Source organism: Rhincodon typus, chromosome 2 (assembly GCF_021869965.1).
Source record: "Rhincodon typus isolate 14 chromosome 2, sRhiTyp1.1, whole genome shotgun sequence".
Lineage (NCBI taxonomy): Eukaryota > Metazoa > Chordata > Chondrichthyes > Orectolobiformes > Rhincodontidae > Rhincodon > Rhincodon typus.
Window position 1 is genome coordinate 44,647,464 of NC_063333.1, and position 21,424 is coordinate 44,668,887.

The following is a 21,424-nucleotide window of genomic DNA, read 5'->3' on the forward strand; positions in this document are numbered from 1 at the left end:
CCTCCACTACTGGTACATAGTGACAGCAGTCGGTTTCTGTTAAAGAAGTACTGTTGGAACTTACCAAGGCTCCTCTGATAGACCTTAGAAGCCTAAAAGATGCACAGGAATATCATAATGAGAGTTCCCCTCAATGGGCACATCCTCCTGAATTAGAATTCTATCACCAATCCTTGACTGTCACTGAGCAAAATCCTGGGAATCACTCCCTGACAGCATTGTGGATATACATATACACTGCAGCAGTTCAAAAAAGGTGGCTCATCATCATCATCTTGAGTGCAATTAAGGATGACCTTCCCAGTAATGCTCAGAGTCATACACGTTTACAGCATGGAAACAGGCCCTTTGGCCCAATGTGTCCATGCACCCAGTTTCCACAATCTAGTCCTATTTGCTTGTGTTTGGTCCAATTCCCTCCATACCTATCCCATCTATGTACATGTCTAAATGTTTCTTAAATGATAAAATTGTACTCTCATCCACCACTACCTCTGGCAGCCAGAGCCAGACATTCACCACCCCGTTTGAAAAAAATTGTTCCTCTGGCCCCTTTTATATCCTTCTCCTCACCTTAAACCTATACCCTCAAGTTTTAGACTCCCCTACCATGGGGAAAAGCTGTTGACCGTCTACCTTTTATATGCCTCACATAGTTTTATAGACCTCAGTTGCCTACACTCCAGGGAAAAAAAAATTCCCAGCTTTTCCTTATAACTCAAACCCTCCAGTCCCTGTAGCATCCTAGTAAATCTTTTCTGCACTCTTTTTCTAGTTTAATAATATCCTTCCTATAATGTGACCAAAACTGATGCAGTACTCTAAATATAGCTTCACCAATATCTTGTACAGCTGCAAGAAGACATCGCAACTCCTATACTCAGTTGAAAGCAAGCATGTCAAAAGCCTTGTTCAAAACCCTGTCTACCTGTGACTCCACTTACAAAGGAGCTATGAACCCATACCCATCGATCTTTCTGTTCTATAACACTCCCCAGGGCCCTACCATTGACAGTGTAAAGTGCTGCTCTGGTTTGATCTCATTCTGTTCCCAGATAACCTTCTTCACTGTCCGCTATACCAATAATCTTGGCGTCATCCATAAACTTACTAACCATAACTCCTAAATTCTCATCCAAACCGCTTATATAAGTGACGAATACTGATGGACCCAGCACTGACCCCTGGAGCACACTGCTGGTCACAGGCCTCCAGTTTGAAAAATTACCCTCTACCACCATCCTCTGTCTTCTACTTTCAAGCCAATTTTATAGCCAGTTGGAGAGCTCTCCCTGGAACCCGTGAGATTTAACCTTACTCAACTACGCACCCTGTGATACTTTGTTAAAAGGCAAGATTTTTTTTCAAAATGTATGTTTCTAATCAACCTATTCAGAGATAGTATTACATACCTCTGGAGCAGGTAAGGACTCAAACCAGGGCCTCCTGGCTCAGAGGCAGGGACACTACCACTCCACTACAAGAGCCCTTACATGCCATAAATGAACAGAAAAGACACACCCTTTGAGCAGAAATTTCTGATTGGTAAATTAAGAGCTGGGATTTCTCTTCTCCCAAGGCACTAACCACTGGAATCCTAAAATAACTCCATTACAAGATCAAACACTTCAGGGCATCCCTGATTTAAGAAAGTCCGATTCATGAACATTCGTACTTACGAATGCGATCCCACTTGGTTATAATTTTGAAGATATGACATATGAATATTTCCCATACTTATGAACAGCTGTTTTTCATCCTCCTGTATCATTCTGACTTGCAGAACGGACCTACTTACAACCCAGGAGCCGCCTCTATTGAATCACAGGTTTCTTACTCCATCCTGCCGACAGAGACACTGTTTCCATGTGGAGTAACTCATTCTTTTAAAAAAAAAACTTAATAATGAATATATATCAGTAAAATAAATAGAAGTATACACAAGTGAATTATAATTTCACTGGCTATGTGCAATCCATGTAATGATGTTCGCTGTTGAAATGATAATGGCTAATTCTCACTCTATCTAAGCCCCTTTTATATATATCCTACATACATAAACCACATGCAAAGTAACTTTTGCTGTCTGATCAATCAAACATATTCAGAATTATCTAAAATCTTAATTATTTTCACACTATCTTGTATCCATGCTATTATGAAAGTGTGCTTGCTGCCAGAGTAACTGTTATAAAGCGGGGGTTAACCCCCCTCTGAGAGCTAAAACCTAAACACCTAAACAGGAGTGCCTCGCCCTATAATCTGTAAAAAGAATGTGAAAAGTGGTGTAATCTGCCTTTCAGCAACTTTTAGTGGTTAAATCCCTGACACTCACTTTACAGTTAACAAATAACAATTTATCTATCAAATTCTAACAGACAGCAAATTAACTAAACTATTAACAAATCGAATAAACCCCAACTACTAACTATTCCCAAATAAAACAAGATTCTAATAGTATGCTGTTACAATAAATACAAGTTCCACTTATAAAGAATTTAGTCTGTCAAAATTGCAGCCAAGTTACACGTCTTCCGGGATGATCTGAGCCTTCCCCATTGATTCTTCGGTCGTGAATATTAATTCGCTGTGCCGTGGGTACCTTTCTTATTCAGATGGTGCTTTCTAAGACACAGAAGAGTCTGAGAGCCAGCGATTCTCTGTGAGCTGTTAGGTCTGGCGGATGGCAGTTCAGCTCTGCTGCTTTGTCCAACTCACCCCTTTTATACCCTTGATGATATGCAAATTTCTTACAATGAGATTGGTTCTATGTTGTCAAAACCATCAAATTTAAATTTAATTGGTTTTTGGCATCTAGGAGCCTGGTTCAAATTGATTGGCTAAATTCAAAAACTTGTTGTCTTGGTTAAAAAAAAAACTGCTGCTTGGCCTGCCAGCTGTACAGCCTTTTGATACAAATGTTTCAATTCAGATGCTTTCTGTGTACTTGCAAACTTTCAAGCTGCTGGTCACAGACATCCATTTTAAATCTCTAATCACAGAAAAAGCACATCATTTTTTAGAGGGACCACACAATGCTTTCCCTCCCTAGCATCATATAAACACTAAATTTTAACTTCCTGCCTCCCAATCCACAAATACTCTACCCAACTTCGCAACACAACTAATAAGTATAGCTCATACCCAAGGCTAAATTTGTCATTATCCAGCAAAAAAAAATATTCAGGCATACAGTTAAAGGAAATGTCTTCCCCCTGATTTTTAAACTGGTTTTATTAGCGGTGCAGGGCACCTGCTGGAATGCAATGAAGTTCGACTTCATATGTACAAATAAATCTAGAGTTACTTACCATGAGTACAATACTCACTACACAAATTGATGGTGGTTTGTTTTGATCTTTTTGCCTGGATTAACATGGTTGACATTTTATGCTTTTCAACTAAAAAGAGCTGCATCACAAAACTTTAAAAGCCCAATTACAAAATCTTTACCTTTTGTCTACTGTGTTAACCTCTTCTTAAATAGTACTTCAGGATCGAGGATAACTTGCTTCAACTCTTAGAGCATAGAATAGTACAACATAGGAACAGGCCCTTTGGCCTACGATGTTGTGCCAAACATAACACCAAATTAAACTAATCCCTTCTGCCTACCCTTGGTCCATATGCCTGCATTCCTTGCGTATTCAGGTGCTTATCTACAAGTCCCTTAAATGCCCCTATCGTATCTGCCTCCACCACCTGGCAGTGCGTTCCAGACTCCTGCTACGCTTTAAAAAAAACATGCCCCCCACATCTCCCTCGAGCTTTAGCCCTGTCACCTTAATGCATGCCTCCTAGTATTTGACTTTTCAACTCTGGGGAAAAGATTCGGATCGTGAACCTATCTATGCATTCAATTTCACACACTTCTATTGGGTCTCTCCTCAGCATCCACCGCTTCAGAGAAAACAACCCGAGTTTTTCTAGTCTCTCCTTATTGCTCATACCCTCTAATCCAGGCAGCATCCTGGTAAACCTCTTCTGCGCCCTCTCCAAAGCCTCCACGTCCTTTCTGTAATGTGGTGATCAGAATTGAATACAATACTTTGCCTAACCAAAGTCTTATAAAGCTGTTTGTTCAGTGGGCTTTGAGATAGATGGCTGTTGAGACCAATTGGGATCTGCAGACTCTGCCACGTTAGGGTAGTTGCTGCTTGTGAGGTTGGATATGATTTGTTTGCAGAATTGTGCACTCTCTTCAACACTTTGCCTTTATATGCTTTTGAAACAGTTTCTCAATGTTTGATGCCTTCACAAGTGAACCTTTTCCATTTTGAGTGGTCACTAGCCAGATATGCCCAACAGCCTGCAGCTTTATTTAACCTCTTCAGAGATGCTTTAATTATTGTTGGAGAATCGTAAAACCTCTCAATCTGTCAACTTGGTCTACTGCATCTGCTGCTCCTGATGTGGCCTCCTCTACAGCAGTGAGACCAAGCAGAGGTTCGAAGACCACTTTGTAGAGCATCTGCGCTCTGTTCGCAACAAAGGACAGCATTTTAACTCCCCCTACCATTCCGAGTGACATGCCAATCCAGGGCCTCCTCCAGTGTCACAACAACGCCACCCACAAACTGGAGAAGCAGCACCTCAGGAGCCTACAGCCCGTTGACCTAAATATGGAATTCACCAGCTTTAAAATCTCCCCACAGCCTGCCTCATCCTATGTCCAACTCTCCCTCTCATCCCCACCTCCTTGACCAGTCCATCTTTTCTCCCACCTATCCACTCCTCCCACCTCACTGACCAATCCTCACCACTTCCTACCTGCACTCACCTATCACCATCCCATCTATCTACCCCAGCCCCACCCCTCCTCTCTGTTTCTGAAGGGTCCTGACCTGAAACGTCAGCTTTCCTGCTCCTCTGATGCTGCCTGGCCTGCTGTGTTTCTCCAGCTCATACTTCATTATCTCCGATTCCAGCAGCTGGATTTCTTGCTATCGCTTTCCCCTCTCAATCCCGTTTCTCCCTTTTGTTCTCTGTACATAAATTTATATTAAATTTTTAATTTATACTTTGGGTTTTACAGCTGCATGTTTGTGAGGATTATTCAGTTAAAATGGTGGAAGAGAGGCTGTTGCCTTGTACATTGCAATTTGTCTATAAAAGAACTACACTGAAAATAATCTATAATTACACTATGTTGTCACATTTTTAAAATAGCTTGAATTTCTATGGTGTTTTACATTACCAAACGTCTCAAAGCACTTTACAGAAAACGATGAAATGTAATCGATGTTACATGAAGAGTCTGCGGGCAGCTACAAGCATAATGAACAGAGCGTGTTGCTACTTTGGTGCCAACTGCAAAATCCAGCTTGTTCAGTCCATCGTTCAGAACTTAATGATATTAAAATCGGAGACAGATAGATAATAATGTTACAGTTGTAACCTAAATGTCAAACTACAGGAGGTTATTCGTTTCACTTTATTATACATGCAGTTTATTAAGACACAAATTATCAAGACAAAATTTATGAAAGCATATGCAAGTAAAATTTGACATCATCTTTCTCAATTAAATTAGATTAAATAAAGACCCTGTAAACACCATTGGTACACAAAGTAAACAGATTCATCATGCATTATGTACATTGTACCAACAACAATGTTAGTTCAATATAGAACAAAAATGTTTACAAATACAATGGGATTGTATTTAAAAGTAAACACTAAAAATTAGGGTTAGACGATAATACTTTAACATTCTTTTAAATAAAAGACCCTGTACACTATGACCCATTGTTTATATGCAAGAATAATTATTCACAATTCAAAGTAACAAATAAAGTGAGGAACTGCTGTGACTTTAGGCCAATTGATTTAAACATTACACAAATTGACAGTTATGAACATACATGTAAATACAAGGTCAAAGACTTGAATTTAAAATTGTAAATTGCATTTAAGTATTAGAAAATTTCATATCTAGTTAGTTTCAATTACCAGAACTATTCAATAGTTTTCACAATCTATACTTTCAAGTGTGTATCTGTATTTGTGGCAAGGTTCTATTACCAAATCTTTAAACCAGTGTTAACAAAATTTGCACCCATCATCTGTCAGTGTGTTCCAATCAATGATTTGCTGTTGTTTGTGACAATGAGTGACATGCAACAATGTTTTTTTTAAGGGCAGGAAAATGTGTCATAATTTTGTTGATGCATTGACATTGGAATTGAACAATTACAATAATCGGGTGTAGTACTTAAACCAGTGCACTAGGTTATATGCTTGTTCCTGACTTGATATCAATAGTAGCTAGTCCCAAATAATGAACACACATCTTGGCAACTGCACTTAAATTAACACCAAATGTGCTCATCATTTACATTCTCAAGTATCAGAGATACGTAAAACTTCCACATATTAATTAATAAATCCAACCTACACCTTCACACACCTAAGTCCTGTCAGAATGTTAAAGGCATCTTGTATCAAGTTAGTTAAAACACTGCCCAAAAAAAAAACACAGACTAGGCATCATCTTCACTTGCAGGTCTGTGAAAAATGGCTTTGATCCGAAGACTCTCAAAATGTAAAGAAATAAATACACATCTAATGACATACATCTAGAAGTCTGCAATCTTAATTAAGACAAGGAACAGAGAATACTTAAACTTTATAATTCTCTAGGAAAAGTAGCAGCTTTTCTTTTTATGCAATGAAATTAATTACACATTTGACAACCTCTTTGCTCCATAAATTCATGAGTATCTCAGGCTTCAGTAAAGTAACTCCAGCACAAACAAGAATTGTTTTTTTCTGTCACAAGAAGGAGGGCATCTTAGAGCAGACATTTTATGGGAAAGAAATTTCAACACAAGCTGTCATGAATTACATTTGCATGTCTAGAATAAGTTCCAAAGCAAATGCCTAAGTAAAGCAATCCACACAAATGGCCAAAGCCTTCTGCAGATGCTGAAGATACCACTGAGTAGAAAGCTTCTTTTCTATTGGTTTTCTGGTTAAATAAAATTAGTTTGGATTTATTGAGCCAAGTTTCCATGCTTTTCAGGATTTGAATGTTTGGAATGTCACTTAAGTGCACAAGGCACCAGCTTTGTCCTTGCTTTGCTGATAACATAATTCCTAGGATGGGGTGAGCCCTGGGCTTGTAATCTCAGCATTGGGACTTGCAAGGCATTCACTTGACTTGAGGCTTGTAAGAGACTTGTAACTTGTCATGGAAGTCAAGGATCCACATAAACCAAGTAATGAGGGAGTGTCCTCCTTCCCTGTAAATAAAACAATGCCTTTACTTTTACAGCTTTCACTTGATATAAAACTCAGGCACATAAATCATTCGCTCCACAGCTAATTAGTTATGAAAAATACACAAATAAGAGCTAGCCACAGCATTACAAAATTAGTTATAAAAATCATTAAAAAGGTTTGTTGGCACTAAATCCTGCATGCACAGATTTTTTTTTCTGCTGACCCATCCTCTCTGATCAATGTTCCCTCTCTGTCTATCAGATATTGTAAATTACAGCACTTGTCTTCAAATCTGGGTCTACCAGTTTCCCCCATTCCTCCTCCCCAAAACAAAAATCAGAAACTTCCTCCAGTGTTACATCCTCAGCACTTTGTCAAGCAGTCTGATACAAAAGTACAAAAATTCTGAATGCCAGAAGTCTTAAATCCTACACCAAATTTTTTTTTTTAAAAACTTTAGTTTTTTAAAATTGGACTTTAATTTTACACACATTAATTGGAACTACCAGTGTTAAAAGTTTGGGCAGTGAGGAATTTTTAAAGATTGTTCAAGAAAATTTATTTTAATCAATACGTGCGTGTACCTACTACAGAAGGAGCAAAACTTGACCTTCTCTTGGGAAATAAGGCAGGGCAAGTGACTGGGACTAATAATCATAACTATTTTAAAACTGACAGTATTACAGAAAAGGATAAGCCTTCCATAAAAGTTAAAGTTCTGAATCGGAGTAAGGCAAACTTTAATGGAATGAGACGAGAAACTTTCAAAAGTTTATTGGAGTAGACTGTTCGCAGGTAAAGGGATGACTGACAAGTGAGAGGTTTTCAGAAGTGTCATAACGAGAGTTCATAGGCATTGTGTTCCTATTAAGAGTGAAGGGTAAGGCTGGTAAAAGTAGGGAACAATGGATGAATAAAAGGTTTAAACAAAGAAAGAATGATATAGTAGACATAGACAACTGAAATTATATGAATCTCTTCAAGAGGGTAGAGAGTGTAGGGGCATTCTTCAGAGGGATATCAGGAGGGCCAAGAGAGGATGTGTCATGGGTTTGGCCGATAAGGTCAAGGGTAACCCAAAGAGATTCTACAAGTACATTAAGAGCAACAAGAGAGAAAATAGGGCCCCTTAAAGATCCACGAGGTCATCTGTGTGTTGAACCTCAGGAAATCAGGAGAGATACTAAATGTCAGTTCTTACAGTGGAGAAAGAAATCAAGGCTAAAGAACTCAGGGAAATAAATAGTGATGTTTTGAAAACCGTTCACGTTACAGAACAGGAAGTGTTGGAGGCCTTAGAAAACAAAGATGGATAAATCTACATTGATTCAGAGAAAGTGGGGACTGCCGTTGCTGGAGAATCTGAGATAACAAGATGTAGAGCTGGATGAACACAGCAGGCCAAGCAGCATCAGAGGAGCAGGAAAGCTGATGTTTTGGGCCTAGACCCTTCTTCAGAAAATTCTGAAGAAGGGTCCAGACCCAAAACGTCAGCTTTCCTGCTCGGCCTGCAGTGTTCATCCAGCTCTACATCTTGTTATCTTGGATAAATCTACATGACCTGATCAAGTATACCCCAGGATGTTGTGGGCACTTAGGGAAGAAATTATAGGGTTCCCAGCAGAAATACTTATACCATCTATAACCATGGATGAGGTGCTGGAGGCTAGCTAATGTCACGCTATTGTTTAAGAACGGTTCTAAAAGGAGAAGCCTGGGAACTATAGACTTGCGAACCTGACACTGGTTGTGGACAAGTTGTTGGAGGGGATTCTGAAAGACAGGATTTACAGCATTTGGAGAAGCAAGGACCGATTAGGGATTATCAGCCTGGTTTTTATGCAGAGAAATCTTGTCTCACAAACTTGGAGTTTTTTGATGAAGTAACCAAAAAGACAGAGGAGAGCAAAGCAGTAGGGGTTGTTTAGTAAAGCCTTTGACAAGGTTTCGCATGATAGACTAATTAGTAAAGTTAGATCACATGGGATTCAGGGTGAGCTTGCCAATTGGATACAAAATTGGCTTGATGGTAGGAGACAGAGGGTGGTGGTGGAAGGTTGTTTTTCAAAATGAAGATCTGTAACCAGCAATGTTCCACAGGGATTGGTGCTGGGTCCACTTTTGTTTGTTATTTATTGTAGGGGTGACATATACCTGGCTATGTAAGGTGACTTGTACCTGAATACACTAAGTGGCCCATGCCTGCTTACAAGATGGCAGATGGAAGCTAAGCAAAACTGAGCAGCCTGCTCACATAGGTACCATTGTATTTCACTTCGAACAGAACTGCTGGAAGGTCAATAAAAGAACACTATGTTCCCATCCAAGACATAGTTCTGATAAAAGGATGCCTTAGGACAGATAAATGACCAATTCCAGCCTTATTAATATCAGGATGATTGTCCCAGTAAATGAATAACATCAGGTGCTGAATGAAGTCCCTAACAGCTGCAAGGATAACAGCTAAAGTTATTTCATAGTAAATAGCTGCCTCTTTGAAGCTACCAGCAATATTAAATAGCTTCTAGCTAAAAATGCTCGAATCATATAAGCTGGTTTCATTACATAACCAGAACATAATACAAGCCTTAAAAAATATTTAAGCTTAGATGTGAAAATTAACTAGCCTTAGGAGACACCTTCTCTTATGCCCTGAACAAGATAGATTGATCACAACCCATAAATTACAAAATGCTGACAGTAGTAGTTGCATAATGTTACACTTTTAATTAACTTTATAACAGAAGTTAACCTTACAGCAATTAGTTAAAACTAACTTTTTATTTTTACATTATGTAATTGGGACAGTGGGAAAATAAAGGGAGTAACTGAATGTGAGAAAAGACAGCACCAAAATACAATGGGTAGTAGAATTTGAGCTGTCCTTACAGATAAGGAAGTCTGAGAAAGACCTGAAGGAGTATAGCCATTAAACTTTTGTAATGCTAATGAATAGCATGCATAGGAAGATCCCAAGGCCTAGCGATTACAGTGTCTAGCTAATACCATAAGATCATGGGAACCTGGGGCTGTCTATAGAAGTGCCCATCACTGATTGGGTGCCTCACAGGATTGGGTGTTTCAATTAGGGGGAAGGACAGTGGCTACATTGTATTTGATTACTGTAACACAATGTACAAAAATGCTGTTTTTCTTTGCAAAAGCAGAAGTTGTGTCATTGATCTATCTTCCAAAGCCAGATTCAGGGAAGATCCTTCGGCCCTCTCCCAGTGTAAACTGGTTTATGCTTGTATAAATATCTTCCACTTGCCCGAAACCTGCCTACTTCTTGCGTCTTTGTCCTGGGTTGAGAAAAACATTCCGACATTTACATAAAATGATTTGGATGAGATTATAGGAGGCATGGTTAGTAAGTTTGCACATGACGCCAAAATTGGTGGTATTTTGGACAACGAAGAGGTTACCTAAGATCACAAAGGGATCTTGATCAATTGGGTCAACGGGCTGAGGAATGGCAGACGGAGTTTAATTTGGATAAATGTGAGGTAGTGCATTTTGGTAAAATAAACAAGAGTCAGAAATTACACAATTACTAGTATGGCCCTGGGTAGTGTTCCTAGGGGTTCAAATACACAATTCTTTGAAATCTGTGAAACAAGTAAACAGGGTGGCTATAAGGCATTTAGCACACGACTTTATTGCTCAGACCTTGGAGTATAGGAGTTGGGACATCATGTTGAGGTTGTGCAGGGCATTGGTAAGGCCTCTTCTGGAGTACTGTGCGCAGTTCTGGTCACCTTGCTATAGGAAGGATATTATTAAATTGGAGAATGTTCAGAAAAGATTTGCCAGGATCTTGCCAGGAATGGAGGGTTTGAGTTATAAAAATAGGCTGGTGCTTTTTTCACTGGAGTGTAGGAAATTGAGGAACACAGATAAGGTGAATATCAAGGGTCTTTCCCCTAGGGTGGGAGAGTTCAAAACAAAAGGGCATATTTTTAAGGTGCAAGGAAAAAGTTTAAAAAAAGATAGACATGGGACCAACCTTTTTTAAACTTAGAGTGTTGACATGTGGAATGAACTGCCAGAGGACGTGGTGGATCAAGTACAGTTACAGCGTTTAAAAGACATTTGGGTAAGTACATGAATAGGAAAGATTTGGAGGAATATGGGCCAAACACAGACAACTAAGACTAGTTTAGTTTGGGAACGATCGGCATGGACTAGTTGAACTGAGGGGCCCGTTTCCATGCTGTACGACTCTAGGACTCTAGGAGATTGCCGGGAAAACTCAGCAGGCCGCTCAGGATCTATGGAAAGAGAAACAGAGTTAATGTTTCAGTTCAATGTTTGAGCAAGGAAATGTTAAGAGATATAACAGATTTTAAGCAACGACAGAGGAAGGGAAAGGGGTGGTCTGTGACAGGATGGAGAAATTTCAGGATAGGTTAAATACAAAAAGATGATGAAGCAAGGCAAAATGAAAAAGTAGAAGATGAGCTTAGAGGCTTTAGGGAGTCAGTTAGCTCAGTTGGTTGCATATCTGGCTTGTGAAGCAGCGTAATGCCAACAGCTTGGGTTCAATTCCTGCACCATCCGAGGTTCCCATGAAGGACTCCTCAGCCTCGCCCCCTCACTAGAGGTATGGCAACCCCCAGGTCAAACCACCACCACCAAATCATCTCTCTCCAATGAGAGAGCAGCTCTATGGTCCAGGACTATGGTGACCTTAGAGGATTCAATGGCCTAGTGGTATTAAATCGCTAGTCTATTAATCCAGCGACCCTGGTAATATTCTGGGGACCCAGGTTTGAATCCTGCCATGGAAGGTTGTGGAATTTCATTTCAATAATTAACTGTAATGAGGAGTCAAATGATGACAATGAAACCATTGTCAACTTTCAGGAAAAATTATGCCAGGTACAGAAGCAAACTGGCGTTCTTACCTGCTCTGGGACTCCAGATCCACAGAAATGAGTTCAACCACAAATGCCCTCTGGGCAATTAGGGACGGGTAATAAATGCCAGCCCAGTCAGTGACGCCCACATCCCATGAATGAATAAAAAATAAAAGTATGTATCTGGGAATAATCAAAATCATTATAAAATGTTCCAGTCAAAAAAGAAAGAAAATGGACAGAGGTTGTAATCTAAATTTGTTAAACTCAATTTTCTTGAGTCCAAAAGACTGGAAAGTACTCAATAAAAAGAGGGAGGTGCTGTTCAATGAGTTGACATTGAGCTTCATGGGATTAGTGTAAAAGACCAAAGGACAGAACGGGTGCAAGGCAGAGAATCAAAATAACAGGCAGCCACAAAGGCTCAGAACAAGCTTTGCAGAGGTATCTCAGTAGGAAGGAGACTGCATCATAAATCAGTATATCAAATTGAAAGCAGAACAATAAATAGTTGTCTTGTTTGCAAGAAACATTTGGGTTCCTGAATGCCGGGAACGGAGAAGGTTTAAAGGGAACATGTTACATCTTCCGTGTTTTCAGTGAAGTTCTACAAGTAAAGGAGGGGATGTTGGATATGATTCAAGGGAAGACGATTGTAGATGCAATGGTCTGTTCAGAATATTGAGCGGTAAGGGTGAGCAAGTGCTTGGTAGTGACATCATGCTGAAAAGGTGGAAAAAAAATGCCTCAAAAAATCAATGGAATACTCATCTTCGATCCCCATCAGCATTCACACAAAGAATTTACAACACCATTGCTGTTATCTTCAGTTGTCATCAGCAAACATATCTTGCCCCTCACCCCCTCTCAGGAATCGTGAAGTGCCTACATGAATGTTTTGGGATTGTCAGACGTTGGGCAGAATAAAAAAGAATGACCTGTCTTTCACAATGTCAGAATATGCCACAATGCATTGCAGGCCATGAGTATTTTGAAGTGTAGTCACAGTGGTAAAAGTTGGAAACACAGCAGACAGTTTGCACCCAAGCGAGCTCCCACAAACAGCAATGTAATAATGTTCAGACAATCTGCTTTTTTCCTGATGTTGCTTCCAGCCTGAATATTGGTTAATGTAACCATCCTTTTTATGAAATACTACCATTAGATTTTTTTCTTAAAAAACAGCCATCTGAGAGTGGGCATTTAAAATTTGAAATAAACTACAGCACTTCTAATGGTATAGCACTCCCTCAATGCTCTACTGAAATAATCAGCCTAGACTGTGTTCAAGTATTTGTTGCTAGACTTGAACCTTCTGACTCAGCAGCAAGAGTGCAATGTCCAGCTAAAATGAAAAGCAGCTAGTCTAGCTGTAGTTACTTATAAATAGGTAAGCTTTGGCTAACTGGGACAATAAATGCAACAACTTTTTACTATGCACCTTAGTCATAAATTCTGTACAGTTGGCATCTTGTTCTCACTGAATAAAAATAGATTTCTATCCACAAAATAATGCACTTGTAAGTATTTAATGCTGAGCTGATTGTACGTCAGGATGTCAATGCCGCTTTTTCTCCCCTTAAATCTTACCTTCTCTTTTTGAGTTTCCATGCCTTCCCACCCCCTCTTTTTGTGGATGTAATGGATCTAGTGAAGTTGAAGAAAGACTGATCTCTGCAGACAGCTGCTCCAAACTTTGGAAACTGTGTCTGCAAAGACAAATCACAACAATATCTTGCAAGCTTGCCAATAACGTGTGAAAGTAATCTTAAATCACCATGTCTTTAAGTCACAAACATGCAGACTATATATAGTGCTATGACATAAATGTTTAAATATTGTAAATTGACATCAATCATTCCATGCAAGTGATTATACACCTCGACAGGCTGAGATGTATCCATGGCCTGTTGGCATTCTGAAGCAAAATGATCGAAGTATGTTGTATTATACTTGGCTCCCAGTGAAAATTATCTGTATATAATCTCATCTTTAGGTAAACAATCAACATCGTTTCACCAATCTTTGTGGGAGATTACTAAATTTCTCTAAAAGAACATAAAAAACTTATCTCCTAAAAAATGTAACAGGATATTTCATTTGTAGATAGCAAGAACTGCAGATGCAGGAATCAGAGTGAACACAGTGTGGAGCTGGAGGAACACAGCAAGTAAGGCAGCAGAGTAGGAGAAAAAAAAAGGAGACCAGCTTCCCAACCTGAAACGTCGACTTTCCTGCTCCTCTGATGCTGCCTGACCTGCTGTGTTCCTCCAGTTCCAGAGTCGACTGTTTCATTTGTAGATTTCAATACTACATAATTGATGGCCATGCAAGAATTTACTGAGCAACAGTAACACTTACTTTATAAGCAGACTTTTCCTTCAAAAATAGTTACATTAGTTTGGATTTACTTTCAGTTGCTGGCTATACCTCAAATGCTGTGATACCACCTTTTACACAATGATTAGTAAAATTGACAGAGATTTTGTTATTGTAACTAACCAGGTGATTGAACAATGCAATGTAATGGCAGAGGACAGTGTAATCATCATGTTATCATCAAGACTGAAGAGCTGTCAACTATCAACAAATTCTTAAAAACAGGCTGTGGACAGAAAATGGCTTTTTGCAATTATTAGATACAACACGTAATACATCACAAAGTCAGAGTCATTGAGTTGTACATCACAGAAACACATTTTCAACCCAACTAATCTATGCTGACCAGATATCCTAAATTAATCTAGTCCCATTTGGCCCATATCCCTCTAAACTCTTCCTCTTCAAAATACCCATTCAGCTGCCTTTTAGATGTTGTAATTGTATCAGCCTCCACCACTTCCTCTGGCAGCTCATTCCATACTCACGCTACCCCGTGCATGAAAAAGATGCCCCTCAGGTCCCTTTTAAATCTTTCCCCCCCTCACCTTAAACCTATGCCCTCTAGTTTTGGACTCACCTACCCTACGGAAAAGACCTTTACTACTCACCCTATCCATGCCCCTAATGATTTTATAAACTTTTATAAGGTCAGCCCTCAGCCTCTGATGCTCTGTAAACCAACTCACCAGCTTTGGGTGTTGGAAAATATTTTCTAAAATTAAATTTCCTAATTTTCACAAATGCTCAATATTTAAAATACATACTACAAACATAGATTAACATCTTTGTCAACTAATAACTAAAATATACATATGTCATATCAATTGAGCAAGTTATAAAAAAAAAGTTGCATATTTTATAGACTCTTGTAGTGTCTGGTGGTTAATTTAAGTTATGAACACACAAACAAGGAACAAGAGCAGGCTACTTAGCACTTCGAGCCTACTCCGCCACTCAATGAGATCATAGCTGATCTTATTTTAATCTCAACTCTACATTCCTGCATGTCCCGATAATTTTCCATCACCTTGGTTACCAACTTCATCTACCTCTGCCTTCAAGATATTCTGCATCCATTACCTTTTGGAGGAAGGGAGCTTTAAAGACTCCAAGCTCTCATGAGGAAAAAAATCTACTTCAAATTGGTTCCCCCTTAATTTTAAACTATGACCGCACCCACCCCGTTCTAGATTCTCCCACAATTTGCTTTGGTAGATAAACAGATTGTTTAGTCTTGAGCTGTAGGGAGTGCCTTATCTGAAAATTTTTGTTTGCCCTTAAAGATATATTGTTATGACTTCAGTATTTGAAAAAGTGCCCAGAATATGCTAGTCTTTTCATTTCCTCTTGTGTACGTTCAAGTTAAACGTCAAAAAGCAAAACACTACAAAGGCTGGAAAACATGAAACAGAAACAGAAATTGTTGAAAATACTCAGCAGGTCAGGCAATAATAGTGGAGACACAGTAAGGTTAAGGTTACAAATCTTTCAGAGAGAAAGAAAAATCCTTTTATGATCAAATAAAAACCTCAAATGAGCTACAGCAAGGCAGGATAAGGATACGAGTGATTTTTAAGTTAGAATAATCACAACCAGAACAAGTCAAACTTGGCATTTTAAAATAAAATGTAAAACATACTCATCCCATTGCCCACACTGTTTTCTGTACAGAAGTGTATCCAAAGCAACAGCATCTGCATCTAGTGCTCCTGGGGAGGGCCACTGATTGGTGAGGTGTGCGGTTAATTCTTGTCTTGATCTCAAATCATTATGTTTCAACACTGCCCTGTAAGACAAGGTGTGTAATGAGATTGCAGCAAGGTAACAGACTTCAGATTGCACAAAATTACTGGGCAATAGCTAGAAGCTACTTATACAACTACACGATACTTGGTTCTGCTACTTTTCAACATTAAATATTTATTTACCTTCCAAAATGTGACTGTGATCTTGCTTTTACTACCTCATATGGAAAACACTTGTTAATGATTGTAACATCTATAACTACCGGTCATGTCACTCCATCAATTCATTTTTAGTAATACAATTGTTTTACTTCCAAATGTTAATCATTTTTGATTCATGGTTCAGATCTTGGACAATGGTAGAAATGTTCATTCCTTAAAGCTAGTCATAATTGAGTAAAGATAAACAGCAAATACTACATCTACATCATTAGAGGCTTTGAAGTATTTAGAACTAAAATCCTGTGGCCTCTGTAAATTCCACCACAGTCAGTCACTAATAACCACCTCAACCTTGACAACATTGTAAGTGAGGAAATACATGCTTCCAGAAAAAAAGAATCAACAGCCTTCCCAAACTTCTCAATATACGAAATGAAAAGTAAATACACAGCTCCTCGAGTCTGCTCTGCCATGCAATAAAATCATTGTTAATTGGTTTGTGTTTCGAATTCCACATTCCCAAAAACCCTAAATTCCCCTGCCTAGAGAAGAATCTATCCACCTCTGTCTTGAAAATATTCAATGACCACTGTCTTACTACATTCTATGACAGAGCAAGTCACACAATCCTCAGTGGAAAAAATGCTTATCATCTGTGTCCTGAAATGAGGACTCAATTTCAAAACAGTGCCCCCTAGTTCTCAACTCTCAAGAGGAAACATGCTTTCCACATTGATCTTGTCAAGAACATTCAGGATCTTAAACTTGAACAAGTCTCCCCTCATTCTTCTAAACTCCAAGGGAAACAAGCCTAGTCTGTCCAATCCATCCTCGTGAGCCAACTCACTCGTTTCCAGTATTAATCTGGTAAACCTCCTCTGACCACCTTCAATGCATTTATATGCTTCCTTAAAAGTAAGGAGCCCCAAATTTCACACCGTATTCAAGATGTGGTCTCACTGATGCCTTCTACAACTGAAGCAGAACTGGTACGAAAGTAGTTCTTTTAAAAAAAAAAGACAATAATTTTTCTGTCAATTGATAGACATGACTGTCTCTGTACGTCAGCGATGCAGGTTTCACTTACTGGCTTCCACCAACTCACCTCCAAAATCAAGAACCATGCCAGAAATGACTTTGTACGTGGACAACCATGCAAAATTTGTACAATGTTTTAAAATATCGCATACAACTGGACATCCCAACACGTTACAAAATTGTTCCTACTTACAGCATACAAAGCAGTGAAAAGTAATAGTAGGCCGGAGGATTGGGCTTTTTTTTTTTTTAAAATAAAAGTGATTAAAAAGCTAATAAAAAAGGAGAAAATTGGTTATGAAATTGGCATAAAATATACAAGCAAACAGCAACAGCTTCCGCATGTAAGAGAGTAGTTAAAATGAGTAGAAACCTTACAGGATGCAACTGGGGTATTGATAATATGAACAGGGAGATGCAAAGTAATTTAATTTGACCCATTTTGTTTGTTTAGTCATTTGGAAAAAAAACCAACTACTATTTCTCACATCCATACTGTACTAACATACAGGTGTCTGCCAAGACAAGCCAAAACATAAGCACACCGTCCAGTGAACCCGATCAAACAACTGAAAGCCTTTGGTTCAAATGTGACAGGCCTCAGTAAAGTGGGATTTCTGTACTCCATTCTTGCATATACAATGGGAATTGCAATGTACGGGTTTTCAATAAAGCAACCATTTAATTACTGCAAGTAATGATGGGGCATAGAATTTTTTACAAATGGTTGCATTAAAATTATTGGAATTAGGTATGTTGCGGGGAAAAAAAAACTGCCACGACTGCATCTACTACATAGAACTAAAACATGAGCAGTTTTCATTAAAGTATTAGACCGGACCTTTCAAAAGTTGATTAGGAAAGGCTATTTGCAGGGAAAGGGATAGTTGGAAAGTGGGAGGCCTTTAAAAATGAGACAGAGTCCAGCGACAGTACATTTCTGTTAGTGTGAAGGGCAAGGCTGGCAGGTGTAGGGAACGTGGGATCACTAGAGAAATTGAGGCACTGGTCAAGAAAAAGGAGGCATGTGTCAAGTACAGACAGCTGGGGTCGAGTGAATCCCAAGAGGAATACAAAGGGTAAAAAGGGACATGAGCTACCTTTGGCAAATAGGGTTAAGGAGAATCCAAAGAGATTCTACAAATACATTAAAAGGAAAAGTAGTAACTCCGGGGAGAACAAGTCCCCTTAAAGATCAACAAGAGCATCTAAGTGTGGAACCACAGGAGAGGCGAAATACTTATTTAGTATCTCACCATCAGTATTTAGCGTGGAGAAGGATATGGAAGCCAGGGAACTTGAGGAAACAATGATATCTTGAAAAGTGTCCACATTACAGAAGAGGTGGTGCTGAACATTTTAAAATGAACAAAAGGTGTATAAATCCCTGGGATCCTATTAGGTGTCTCCTAGAACTTTATGGGAAGCTAGGGAAAGGATTGCTGGGCCCCTTGTGATATTTCTATCATAGTTAGCCAGAGGTGAGGAGGTGCTGGAAGACTGGAGGTTGAGTGACATGGTGCCATTATTTAAGAAAGACAGTAAGGAAAAGCCAGGGAACTATAGGCCGGTGAGCCTGATATCAGTGGTGGGCAAGTTGTTGGAGGGGATTCGGAGGGACAGGATTTGGATGCATTTGGAAAGGCAAGGACTGATTAGGGATAGTCAACCTAGCTCTGTGCATGGAAAATCGCGTATTAACTTGATTGAGCTTTTTGAAGAAGTGACAAAGGCGGCTGGTAAAGGCACAGCAGTATACATTGTCTACATGGACTTCAGCAAGGCGTTCCACAAGGTTCTGCACAGCAGTCTGGTTAGCAAGGTTAGATCGCATGGCATCCAGAGGAGCTAGCCAATTGGATATAAAATTGGCTTGAAGGTAGGAGACAGAAGGTGGTGGAGGAGTGTTGATATTCAAACTCGAGGCCTGTGACCAATGGTGTGCCGCAAGGACCAGTGCTGGGTCCTCTGCTTTTCATCATTTAGCTAAATGATTTGGATGTGAACATAGGAGGTATGGTTAGTAAGTTTGCAGATGTTGAAGTGGACGGTGAAGAAGGTTACCTCGGAGTACAACAGGATCTTGATCAGATAGACCAATGGGCCGAGGAGTGGCTGATGGAGTTTAATTTAGATAAATGCAAGGTGCTGCATTTTGGAAAGTCAAATCAGGGCAAGACTAATACACTTATTGGTAGAGCCCTTGTTGCTGAACAAAGGGACTTAGGGATGCAAGTGGATTCACAGGCAAACAGGGCGATGAAGACCGCATTTGGCATGCTTGCCTTCACTGGTCAGTGCATAGAATATAGAAGTTGGGATATCAAGTTGCAGCTGTACAGGACATTGATTAGGCCACTTTTAGAATACTGCCTACTCCCTACATTTTGGTCTCCCTGCTATCAGAAGGATGTTGTTAGACTTGAAAGGGTACAGACAAGATTTACAAAGATGTTGCCAGGATTAGAGGGTTTGAGCCATAGGGAGTGGCTGAATGGGCTGGGGCTATTCTCCCCCACCAGGTGTGTAAGAGGTTCAGGGGTGACCTTATAGAGGTTTATAAAATCATGAGGGGCATAGATAGGGTGAATAGCCAAGGTCTTTTCCCCAGGGTAGGGAGAGTCCAAAACTAGAGGGCATTGGTTTAAGGGGAGGGGAAAGATTAAAAACAGACCCAAGGGACAACTTTTTCCACACAGAGGATGGTGTGTGTATGGAATGAGCTGCCAGAGGAAGTAGTGGAGGCTGGTACAATTACAACATTTAAAAGGCATCTGGATGGGTACATGAACAGGAAGGGTTTAGTGGGCTATGGGCCAAATGCTGACAAATGGGACTAGATCAATTTAGGATATCTGGTCCGCACAGACAAGTTGGGCCAAAGGGTCTGTTTCCATGCTGATCACTTTATAAAGTCAGAGTTATCATTGGCTTGAATGGAGAGAAATTTAGTGGGGTATCTGTGGAAAGATCTGTTTTCCTGTCAGTACACATTAAAATCTCACATCAAAAAACAACCAAAAACCCACTCTTATTCACAAATCACACCTAATTAGACATGATTTAAAAATCTAGTTATTCAAAGGGGTTACAGAATTTAAAAATAATTAGCCTGTGATGGATGTCATACTGCAATTTCGAGTTTTGGTTTTACGTGAGTCAGTGCACCGAGAATGCTACTGCATTATTAATTGTGTGATTATACAGTATGCACTCAACGTAGTTATCATGGAAAAATGAAACTTTTCACCTCCTCCATATCCCTAGAAAAGCTTCACTTCTATGCACAAAACTAGCTGTCGCATCAGAGAAAATGTGCATGATAAAACAACTCTGTACACTTCATTTCAATCCTTTATTTCCACTATTTACTAGTGTTATACTCATCTTCACAAGATTCAACTATGGCAAAAGCAATTTTATGGCAGCAAAAAATTCTTAAACATTTTTATTAAAGTGGCAGCTATGTCACTGCAAATAACTATAAATATATTTAAGTTGTGTCTTCTCATTACCATCCAACCCATCATTGGAATGAATTTTTTTTAAATTCATTCACAGGATGTGGGCATTGCTGGCTAGGACAGTGCTCATGGTCTATCCCCAATTGCCCAAAGGGCAGTTGACAGCCAACCACACTGCTGTGGGTCTGCAGTCACATGTAGGCCAGTCCAGGTAAAGACAGTTGTTTCCTTCCCTAAAGGACAATACTGAACCAAATGGGATTTTCTATTGCGGTCATCATATTCTGGGTGGGGGACTTCAATGTGCAATACCATGAATAACTCTGCAGCACTACTACTGACCGAGCTAGCATTCAAAAAAAAAAAGCGATATATGGTGCCTTTTTCTATACTTTAAATTTTAAAAAACATCCTTTCAAGGATCAGAGATAGTAGGAACTGCAGATGCTGGAGAATCCGAGACACCAAGGTGCAGGGCTGGATGAACACAGCAGGCCAAGCAGCATCACAGGAGCAGAAAGGCTGACGTTTCGGGCCTAGACCCTTCATC

The 21,424-nt window shown here is 39.5% G+C and overlaps 1 protein-coding gene across 1 annotated transcript in view; it reads right to left on the reverse strand.

The window, feature by feature from the left end:
• Nucleotides 1–6,609: 6,609 nt before the first annotated feature.
• The window catches only part of rundc3b (RUN domain containing 3b), an 84,789-nt gene continuing 69,974 nt past the window's right edge, over nt 6,610–21,424 (reverse strand). Inside the window, exons 9-11 of the mRNA XM_048607206.1 lie at nt 16,105–16,251; nt 13,674–13,792; nt 6,610–7,244 (exon numbers count right to left, since the gene is read on the reverse strand). Of these exons, the coding sequence (XP_048463163.1) occupies nt 7,099–7,244; nt 13,674–13,792; nt 16,105–16,251 (412 nt within the window). The 3' untranslated portion in view covers nt 6,610–7,098. The remainder of the gene's footprint in view (nt 7,245–13,673; nt 13,793–16,104; nt 16,252–21,424) is intronic.